This window comes from Phalaenopsis equestris, unplaced genomic scaffold (assembly GCF_001263595.1).
Source record: "Phalaenopsis equestris unplaced genomic scaffold, ASM126359v1 Scaffold000563, whole genome shotgun sequence".
Classification (NCBI taxonomy): Eukaryota; Viridiplantae; Streptophyta; class Magnoliopsida; order Asparagales; family Orchidaceae; genus Phalaenopsis; species Phalaenopsis equestris.
The window spans coordinates 16,957-28,315 of record NW_018165003.1 but is presented as its reverse complement, the minus strand read 5'-3'; the positions used below and the strand labels follow the sequence as shown (position 1 = coordinate 28,315).

Genomic DNA, 11,359 nt, shown 5'->3' with positions numbered 1-11,359 from the left:
AATAGAAATGATCAATAAAATTTATTTATAATAGGATTTTTCCCATCTAACTTATTGATGAAAAGATTGACCAAATGTCCTTTAAAATTTACTTTTGGCTTGGCCACTAAAAAAGCACTAGTAAATAGAGTGGCTTTACTTCCATTGTGGTATTGAGTTCCCAATGACATTTTGAGATTTCATCAAATTGATTATAATAATGATTAGTGTTGGGTCCCCTTTGTCATCCTACGATCCCTTATTTATTTCTTAATTGAGGCATAATCTTATATAAAAGGATATAAAAATAAAGTTACACCATAGATCTTAATAAATTATGAATATTAGAAAATGATTATAATTTGTAGTGAATTGATAGAATTGAATACTCATGGTGAATTATAAATTAGAAATAAGTTCATATGCAATCTCCTATTCTTTTCTATAATTAGTTGAGTTTTAGTGAATAGCTAAGTTGATTGACCAGGGTAACTTTGCTCAGTTAGCCTTGAGGCTTAGCTAGGTCAGTAGCCAAACACTTGGATGAGTTGGGGCCTTCAAATTTCTTGGATGACCAAAATTTCTTCAAGTATTCTTCATCTCTTTGCTTTGGGCTAATGCCTTATAGTTTAGCATGCCCTAGCGACCCTTGTAGCAAGATCTGTCTTAATAGATTGAAGAATCCAAAATCTAATCCATATAATTTGACAAGATTAACTGAAGATTTTGCTCTACAAAATTATATAAAAGAGAAAAAAAAACATATGAAAATTAATAGAGAAAAAATGCATAAGAATGCAATTACTTTAGAGAACCGATTTAATACAACATAAAATAAAAAAATCTAACTACAAGACCTAAGCTAATGAAGGGTCGCGCACATATTCAAAACCAGTATACAAATTAAGATTATTGGAATTGGTATGATTTTTCTTCATAAATGTGATTGAAAGTTGATTTCATCTCCCAAATCTTGATGGACTTTACTCTTACAGAGGCTCTGGTGGCATTATTAAACAAAAATACTCTAGCTGAGTGAAATGACTTTGTTGGGTAGACACGAGAAGTAATTGCTGACCTTCCTCCCTGTGCAAAGCTCTCCACTATTGAGTGATCAACCTGGTTCAAATCATCCAAGTAAAAATAAAAGGCACATTAGCGTAATGAAATGCATCTACACATGCATTTTTTTTTATTGGGTGGTGTTCTTCTGGTAATAATTGAAGCATCAAGAACAAATAACAGACAACAAACTTCAATAATCATAACATTTACAAAATTAATCTCTAGTCCAACAAGATTTCAATCACATGTAGCATAAAATTATCTCATTAAGACCATTAAAAATCAGACAATTTTTTCATTGCATACAGACAAGCCAAACCCTGTTATTTACTAATCAACCATCTTCTTCAGTCCATTTTTCAAATTGTCACTCATATATCAAAATTCAATTCAAAACCCCAACCCATATCTTTCATTTTTATCAAAGTCCAATTACTTTGATAATGACACACGTAAATATATTGATTCGACAGTTTAAAAAAAAAATCACATGCGTCAAGTTTCAGGCGATTGGTATGTAATTATCCTTACTTATTATGTGTATTACTCTATTTTAGTGCCACGCGATAAATTTTTTTATAGTGATGCCCAAATCACCTTTTGAACATTGGGGCAAAGATCTTACTAATGCCAAGCTTGACTAAGTTATTGGGTTACAATATAAATATGGCCCCCATTATCTTTTAATTAATATTGCCTAATCTCATGATTTGGCCTACAGAATCCAGACCAATTTCTGATTATCTAACTCCTTAAATTTCTATTTTTTTATGATTAATTTATAATCGGCCAAACAAAAAAAAAGAGAAAAGAAAAGAAAACCGACCAGGATCCTCACAGTCAGCCTCTCGCCCTCGAGAACTGGTACTGTAGAGCCCACCACCCTCTTTACAAGATCACTCGCGCGTGATGACCTGCACATTAATTAGACGATAAAATTTTGATTAATTTAAGATACACCCTGCTTACCAAACTTGCAAATTTCTAAAAGAAAAAAATGGTAATCATTCCAAACAGCTATTTTAATATAGATAATATAGAAAGATATTTCAATGCACATTTCTCTTAGGAGCTATTTGGTTGTCAGTTTTAAGTAGAATTTATACAGGATATATTCTAAAGCCCGGGAGAAGATGAATTCTATTCAATTTGTCAATTAGTTTTGAGAATTTAACCCCTTCAAATTTTCATAAATCCAGATTTATGGAATTTATTAAGTCCTATTTAAACTAAATTCTACTTGCAACCAAGCAGTGTTTGGGTACTGTCTTGCAAAAGATATATTTTAATTTATTAAAATTTAGTAAATCCCTTAAATTTGAATTTTTTTAATTAGTGAATTTATTAAATCTAGTAAAATCCCAATAGCTTTTTAAATCTGAGATTTAATGCTAAATTTCGGTGAAATTCAGAAATTCCACAATTTTTAGTGTTGAAAATGATAGTTTGATAAAATTTGAGCCTAAACCCATTGCCTCCGAATAGAGTTGCGTTCGAATTCCAATAGTCGTTGTGTTATAGAAATATCCGTGTGTGTTATAAGAATATTTCATCAGCGTTTTTTGTAAAAAATGAAGTGGTATTCGAGTATTATGTAGTGTTATTCGATAACTTTATGGTGTTATTAGAGTATTTACCGCGTTACTTGATTTGGGGCTGTGTTATCCAGCATATTTCCCGTGTTATTTCATTTTCCATTATGTTATTGGAATAACACAGCCTCAAATAAAGTAACATGGGAGAATATTCCAATAACACTTCATTTTCTACAAATAACATTGATGAAATATTTCTATAACACATCTGAATATTTCTATAACACAACAACTATTGTAATCCGTAGCTATAAGGTTTTAGTTTTCAAAAAAGATTGATTAAATTTATGTTTCTCCAAAAAGAAAAACGCTGAATTAACTTGCCGGGTCTCGTCCTGACAAAAATGTGTGTTGCGATCAGCACCATCGGCAGACGCTGCAAGATAAAAATATGTAGCAGTTTGCTCGCCCACATCTTTATCTGCGAGCACGAGCAAGCCAAATGGCCCGAGAAGACCTCGACCGGCCGCGCCATCGCTGGTGCTACAGTTATAGCCAACGTCAGCCTCCACGGCCGTCATCTCCGCCATCTTCTGCACCTCGAATTCCGCCTCGATGTCGATTTGGGCGGCCTTCGCCGGCACATTGAGCGGCACGACGGAGCCTGGCAGAACGTCAATGGCAGGCAATTCGAAGCTTCGGGTGCGGAGAATGTTCACCTCCTCCACTGGCCAAAAGAGGAGATTGCTTCTCGTCTTCGAATCGAACAGTATCGTTCGTGGGATGCTCTGCAGCCAAATAATTAAATCATTTATGCATTTGTCTATTTGATCAAGTGATTAAGAAATGCAAAAGCTAATTTCTTAGATTTCTTGTATGAATATGATATTTATCCTTAAAGGGACCAAAAAAAAAACTATAAAAGAAAAAAAATTACCATAATAGAAGCCCAGCCTTTGGAGAGATCAGCCTGTTCGCTGTCGGTCTCACCAACCCAACCCCATAAGACTCGCCTTTTCTTATGTGGATCATAGAATGTCTTGGCTGCATAGAACTTGCCCCAGTCATATCTAAGTCCAACACCAACATCCTTCTCCGCATCATCAACCACCCACTTGTTCCCTTCCGCATCATACGTCCCAATAGCATAATAATCATGACGATCATCATCTACACTAACTTTCAGAACATGTTTGATTCCCGCACCAGCCTTCTCAGAAGTGTCAAGCCCAGCTTGTCCATCGACACTAACCGGGAAGAAATCAATACACTCCCACATGCCGGTCCCCTCCACTGCATGAAGAACACCAGGAAGAATGCGGTAGGAAACAAAGTCTGTCGTGGCGTAGACGTATGCTACGCCAGCATGACGGCTGCGAGAGTCATCCTTGGAGCCGATGGCGAGGAGGAAGGTGGATGAGTCGGAGGGGTCGGCCCATGCGGTTGACGGGTCGCGGAAGTCGTGCGGTAGGATGGAGGGAGGAGGAAGAAGGACGGGGTTGGCTTCGTGCTTGTGCCAGTGAATGAGGAGGGGATCGGAAGGGTTGGTTGGGAGGGCAAGACATTGTACTTGAGTGGTGGAGTTAGTGGAGCCGGTGTAGAGCATGATGAGGTTGCCGTCGGGGAGGACGGTGGCGGAGCCAGTCCAGACACCGTTGGTGTCGTACCAGTGGTCGGCGACTATGGCGACGGGGAGGTGGAGCCAGTTGAGGAGGTCGCGGGAAGCGGCATGGCCCCAAGTAATGTTACCCCAGACTGCACCGCCGCTGTTATATTGGTAGAAGAGATGATACCATCCTTTGTAGAACACTGGCCCTGAAGCAATTCAGACTTCGTTCAGTTGATTCATATATATATATATACAAAAATAAATGAAACTGAGACCAAAAATAATATCCAAGCTACAAAATCAATGAACTTTAATGCATGACATCCTAAAATGCTAACCAAGCCTAAACGTACCTAACATGCTTTCAAATACAGATAAAATTATGATGATGCGTGTTAGGAAATTTACGACGGTTCAATAATGAATTATTTTCTTAGTATTGTACGAGAATTCAACACTCACTCGAGTAAAACAAAACAAACAATAACCGGTGGCGATCTACGGTGACAGGAGTGGTGTTGAACTTCAGCTTTTTCTCAAAACTTTGAGTTTTCTCTCAAGCCTCCAACCCCTTCTCATGAGAGGGTTGGAGCTCCATTTGTAGTGCTCTGGATGCAATGAATGCAAAATATGAACTACCTTGATCGGACGGCCCAGAGAGTTTCCTTTGATCACACTGTGTTTGATGAACATTTGAGTGGCTGAACGATGTCAGAAATTAGCAATCTTGGGCTCGTTTCATGTCGAGAAGCTTAATTCAATTCTAGGCTTGCTAGATTCAACATTCATTTAACCTTCTAAATATGTCCGAAAAATTTTCAGGAGCAGTTTAATGACTTGATCTGAGCTTGATTTAACTCGGATTAGACATATTTTGGTAACATTTGATTCTTCTTATCGAGTCGGTCAGTTTAACTATAAGTTTGCTAAAATTGGAGTTCTGGATAAGTTTTTATCGAGGTTTGAATTTATTTTTCTCAAAAAGTCGCCTCTAGATCTATGTCATGCCTTGAGATACATTTGAGATCATGAAGATTTGTTTTAGATGTAACAAATATAATCTAAAGTGTTTAAGATCGCCTAAAATTTAGTTTCCAACGAAAAAATTGTGCCAATATTAGTCATTGATTGATCTATAAAATGGTGTTTGATACCCTATTTTTTATAGAATTTAATTATGAGTTTAACTTAAATTCACTCAAACATTAAACAAATTTAAAACTAGCATTTCTTAAATCTAAATTTTGTCAATTTGGGGTTCTCGAGGCATAATTTTAAATTTCGTGAATTCGATTGCGAGCAGAATTTATTTGCCCTCGCCTCACCATCGCTTTCTGTCACCCACTAGATTTGATAAATCTAGGCCTGTAAACGAGCCGAGCTTGAGCGAGCTCAGGCTTGGCTCGTGTTCGGCTTGTTCAAAATAGCTCGTGTTCGAAATCGGCTCGTGAACAGTGTGTTCGTGTTCGGCTCTATTTAAATATTGGCTCGTGTTCGGCTCGAAATTGACTCGTTAAACTAAAATTGAGAAAAATAAATTTAAAGTGTGGGATTCGAACCTGGATCAAATATATACAAAAGAAGAAACTAACTACATTGTCACATGAGCTGTTATGATTTAAACTTAGACATAAATATATATAATATATTATTATATAAATAATATATGTAATATATAGTTATATAAATAGTTATAAAATTTTTTTTTTTATTTCGAGCGAAAACGAGCCGTTCGGCTCTTATACTTAACAACCGAGCCGAACACGAGCTACTTAACGAGCCGAACACGAGCTGTTTGCAAACAACGAGCTTTTTTGACAGCCCTAAACATATAGATAAATCCTATTCAATTTAAACCTACGGTGGGCAGCCAAACACCACCGAAAGGTGGGCAGGTACCGGACAAAAGAGGCCAAATCAGCCTGCTTGCCACACTTCTATTAGAATATAAATGGAATCGCGATGCAAACGCAAATTAAAATTAAACTATACAATCAATACTACGAATTAACACGAATTTGAAGAGCGAAACTTCATAATAATTTAAAATTAAGAAAAAAACCATGTTATTTGGGAATTTAGAACCTAGCATACTGTCACGGATACAGTCCCACATCGGTTAGGTGTAGAGCCGAAAATCAGTATTTAAGTCCTGGGCTGCCCATTTCTCTTTAGGGCTCTTTTGGAAGGTGACAAGTGGTATCAGAGCAGATTACTGCCTGTCAGGTGTGTGGACTCTTCTTGGTGAAGTGAGACCCTCGGTGGAGCCGATCCGCGACGAGAGCCTCAAGTGATTGGGTGGAGGAGAATGTCACGAATAAATTGTCCCACATCGGCTAGGTATAAGGACAAAAAACATTATTTAAGTCAAGCCGCATTGAAGAGCCTTGCGCTACAATTTTCCTTTTTTGAAGTAGGCATAAAATGCCATGTGATCCCATGAATTGTGGAAATGACAGATATGGCCTGAGTTGTTTAGTGTCGCCGTTCACAGAACGAAGACGTAAATTAGTTTTATTTGCCAAACTCACCGAGTTTTGATCTATTACAACTCACATAATTACCTGACAATTCACGGAGGCTACCATCTTATTGAATTATTGTACTTCATCTATGAAAATGGTTAATAAAAAATAAAACGAGGTTTCATTATAAGAAGCAAATATTGCATGTGGAGTCTGCATGTGAGTCTGTATTTACCGTATTGTGGTTGTATTATGATGAATAACACTATTAAATCCGCACGTTTCTGCAACTATTGCATTTGCATATAATATATTTTCATGTACAAGGATTCATACAAAGTTTAATATAAAGAAACCAATAATTTTCGTCGACGTCCATTATAATTAAATTTAAATAATGATACTCTAAATTTCTCCCTTTACTCCCTATGTGGCACATATGAGATCTACCATAACATTTTTGGAGAAAAATTATGTCAGGACTCCGGATCATTTCGAGTCTAATAAGAAAGCGTCACGTGTAAAGTGAACTCATCACAATACACTGTGATTGGTCCGTTTTATACGTGTCGCTCCCCAATAAGACTCCGGATGTATCCAGAGTCCTGATATAATATTTTCTTATATTACTAATGGAGAATGGCCCACTCTGAATTTGACAACATGATTACCTTTCTAAATAAATGCAAAATTGGCAGACTTGATTGAATCGGCACATGCTGCGGAGTAATAATTTATGCAACCTTTTTGTGATTAGGCATTAAACTATAATGAATTATTTCATTGGCTTAGTCTTACCGTTTGGATCTGCGGACAAGAGAGCCAAGCCACGACAAATCCACCACCAACGAGAGCATCACCACCCCCAAACAACAAAATAGTTAAGATAAACCCAACATCAGTCTGCATACGAAAAATTAAAAACTAGAAAGAGGAGAACGCCTGCAGTCAGTCTCACAACAAATATGATTTTCTTATTCAATATCAAATTTAAGTATAAAGTTGTTATTTTGAAATGATATTTTTGTATGTTTTATGATCAAAATGAGCTCCGATTCAATTCATAAGTTTAAATTTCTATGAAATAGAAATATGAGGTGCGCTGCAATGAATAATTATAGAATACGAGGTTTATACTAACCGTTCATCCAGTTCCTGAGAGGCTGGAAATGGAAACCCGTCCGTTGCCATTGAAGCATGTCATTGGTCCAGGGGTAACTGGTGCGATCACCGGTGAGAAGGCCGGCGCCGACGCCGACGCCGACGCCGACGCCGGAGCTCTTCTCAGAGACACCGAGGAGAAGCCCACGGGAGACCGGATCAAACGGGGTCTCGTGGGGCGCGAGCTTCTCACCGTCCAGCTCCGGCGACATTGGCAATTGGTGGTTTCCGGGAGAGTGATCGTCCCCGGCACCATTGTGAATTATGGCGAGGCCGATGATAAGGATGGTGGCCAATGCAAGGGAAAGGAGTCCTACGGGCCTCAGCCGGAAGGCTGTGTTGACGGCCGATGCGGCGGCGGCGTTTGTGGTGGGGAGGAGGGCGTAGGAGGCGGTTTCAGCCATGGGGGGAGTTTGTTGGGGAGAGGGGGATGTTGGGGGGGGGTGGGGGCGTTTTATAGGGCGGGTGTAATTTGGGTGGCGTGGGATGCTATTTTTGCTGACGTGGCTAACACGAAGCGGGCGCCGCAAGTGGGGTGTCGCGAGGGAGAGGAGCTGGCGGGGGTGGGGCCCGGGTATTGGCAATTTTTTTCACGGTAGAAATTCCTGGCGGGTTTTGGATTCTCTCGACCAGCTCGATGAATGATTGCACAACTTGTCCAAGGTCGCGGGAATCTATATATATACATTGAGCGCTCACATTAGTGAAAAATTTAAAGTAGGATATATCTCATATATATATATATATATATAATTTTTTAATGAATGATTGTGTTTGTTTGATTGGGTGTTAACTAATGATATAATATTTGGACATTAAGTTTATTGAAGGATTAATATTTTAGGTGGGAACATAGAATTCTTGTTGGATAAAATGCAAATCTAAAATAAAGATATGAAGGGAAAAAAACTCGATTGATGCTAGGAATAGTTTGTAATATGATCCCTTTCGTTGATAATTTTCTTGATTGGAGCTCATTTTAAATATCGATAAGTCACAGCGCTTACTTGTTAGTTGCATTTGAACTATGACTAAATATGCAAGAAATTAAATATGAGAGTTCGCCCTTCAATTGGGAGTTAGTTGGTTTGAAGGAGACTTATACTTTCCTAAGGTAACTATGCATTGTCCTCAAGGAAAAGACATGACAAACAGCTTTGTGTGGTGTTAGAAAAAAAGAGGCATGGATGAAAGATTTAGAGAAGAAGGTCGAGAATAAAATGATGTGTCTAATTAAGTGTTCTTTTCAAAGGATGATGTTGCACTTTTTTATGTTGAGCTTTCTAGGAAATTGGCGATAATGTTAATCCGGCTTCAGGAGTTCACATAGAAGATGGAAGTCAAAATGGTAGTTCTATAAGATTTATTGAACCAATCTTTCTTTTAGCTTTTTTTTTGCTTGATGTAGAGGCACAACTTGAATGGGCCTTTATTTGCAAACTAAAAGAAATATTATTCTCATCTAATGATATCATCATTTATGAGGTAGCCAAAAATTTTAAAAGGATATAAGCTGAGTATTAGAATAATTTGTAATATTTTATTAGGAAATTTATGCCCTTATAATATCAAGGATTCCCTTAGTTATGATTTTATTTTTTTAAAACATGCTTACAAGATATTTCTTGTAAAATTATATATTATTTTTTCTTTTTTATTTATATCTATTTAGAACTTTTAGCTATAAAATCAGATTGATGAATAAATTGAAAAAAAAAATAGATGAGTAAAAAGTATGACGTATAATTTTTTTTTATTATTTTTTTCTTGAACATCTTTAGTTGATGTATTTAGATCTCATGATTAAGTTATCTCATTTCATGAGCATTTTCTTATAGTTTATATCTTTGGAATTGTTGAGTCAATATTTATTGAAATAATAATCATTTTAGTTTTAGAAATAACTACATAATTTTTTTATATCTTTGAATGATCCCATTTTTCTTAGAGAGCAACATGATATGAGCCATTGCTAAGTAGGAAAGACATAACTTATTTTATTGATTGTGAATTTGGGATGGGAGTTGACTTGTTTAGGGTTGAACATTCATTCCATTAAGGCTTCATAATCTTCCTTTAGTTTCTATTACTATTATATATTGAATGCCAAGTCAAACTTCCTTTAGTTTCCTTTAGTTTCTATTACTATTATACTTCAACAATTTTTTAAATGATGACAATATCATTAGTTGCTAACAAGTTCAAATATGTTTATCTTATTATTTATTATCCAATTATTTGGGTTTTAGTTTAGTTGTGTGTCATTTAGTCATGTATTATAGGTAGCGTGCTTGGGTTGAATTCCATATTGGGGAGATTTATTAGATAATTAAATACATTTTTATGCCTCTTCATAAGCAGTTTAACAAATTGAGTACTCAATTTTATAATGCAGGTGCCTTATTATGTCTAAGTTATGTAAACCCTATATGTTTAAATGAGTACTCTAATGAAGAAATTTTTTATTCTCCATTATACCATCCATCTAATTATTTTTATATTTAGATTTGGAGTTTGATTTATAACTTGGTTATTTATATTTGCTTGTTTAAAATATAATGGAGTCTTAAAGATTATTAACTTAACCTTAATATGGGATATATCATTAAATTCCACATCTTGGACACAACTTTGTATGACTTGACTTGTTCCTCATATGTCACTTACATCCTTAAGTGAGAGGTTAGAGACTAATGATGATATGAGAAAATTCTTTAGAGAAGCTCTCTAAATTATTACAATTTATGTTTATGTTATCTTAAAAATTGAAGTGAGCTTAAATGGCTATGATGAAAATGTAGCTGTAATGTAAATCATCCACCAAATTGTGTCAATTAATTGCTCTCTAAGCATAACACTCAACATTCAATGAATCTAATATTAAGTATCATACTTATTTTGTTTATAATTATACCAAGATGCCTAATCTTTCCTTATAGGTACAAATCAATATGTTGGTTATTAATCCCAAGACAATCCCTTCCAAACAACCTCCTTGATGGATGAGGTTAGAATTTGAATAGTTTATGATTGTTAATATGAAGTACTTTATTAAAGCTAATTTTTTTCAGAAAAAATGCATTCAACTTGGCTGGTGAATGTTATTCTAATTCAAATAAAGATTGAGAAACCTTATACTTGCATTCACTTTTATGATTTGATAAGTTTTCTAATGGATGACTTTCTTCTTTCCATTTCATTACTAATAGTTAATAAACTTTTACCCCATGCACTATTTTCCTTCATAAAAATATCATCTAAACATAACCTAATCAGTATAACATCAAAGATTAGCATCTTATCAAGTTTTCGACCCATGTGACATATATTCTTTCTTGATAACACCCATTAGCCTCAAGATTGTTGGAGCATCCTTCCAATGCATCATTTATCTCATCACTAACAGGTTGTGTGTTGACTTAAATAATTGGTTATTAAAATTCAAGTTTTTGATGATCATTTTTAAGATTTACTCATTATCTTTCAGTTGTGCTAGCTTAATCTCAATATGTATAAGCCTCTTGAAGTAGACTATTGGTATGTTG

The 11,359-nt window shown here is 35.9% G+C and overlaps 1 protein-coding gene across 2 annotated transcripts; it reads right to left on the bottom strand.

The window, feature by feature from the left end:
• Nucleotides 1-776: 776 nt before the first annotated feature.
• On the bottom strand, nt 777-8,224 carry LOC110029333 (6(G)-fructosyltransferase-like). Of its 2 annotated transcripts, XM_020731575.1 has the most exons (6): nt 7,795-8,224; nt 7,452-7,460; nt 3,517-4,394; nt 2,964-3,367; nt 1,871-1,958; nt 777-1,098 (listed from the first exon to the last, which is right to left on the bottom strand). In XM_020731575.1, exons 1-6 carry the CDS (start codon nt 8,216-8,218, stop codon nt 889-891), a joined length of 2,013 nt encoding a protein of 670 aa, XP_020587234.1. In that variant the 5' UTR covers nt 8,219-8,224; the 3' UTR covers nt 777-888. The 2 variants fall into 2 exon arrangements, with proteins under 2 accessions (XP_020587234.1, XP_020587235.1); XM_020731576.1 differs by lacking the exon at nt 7,452-7,460.
• Between the last annotated feature and the right edge of the window lie 3,135 nt (nt 8,225-11,359).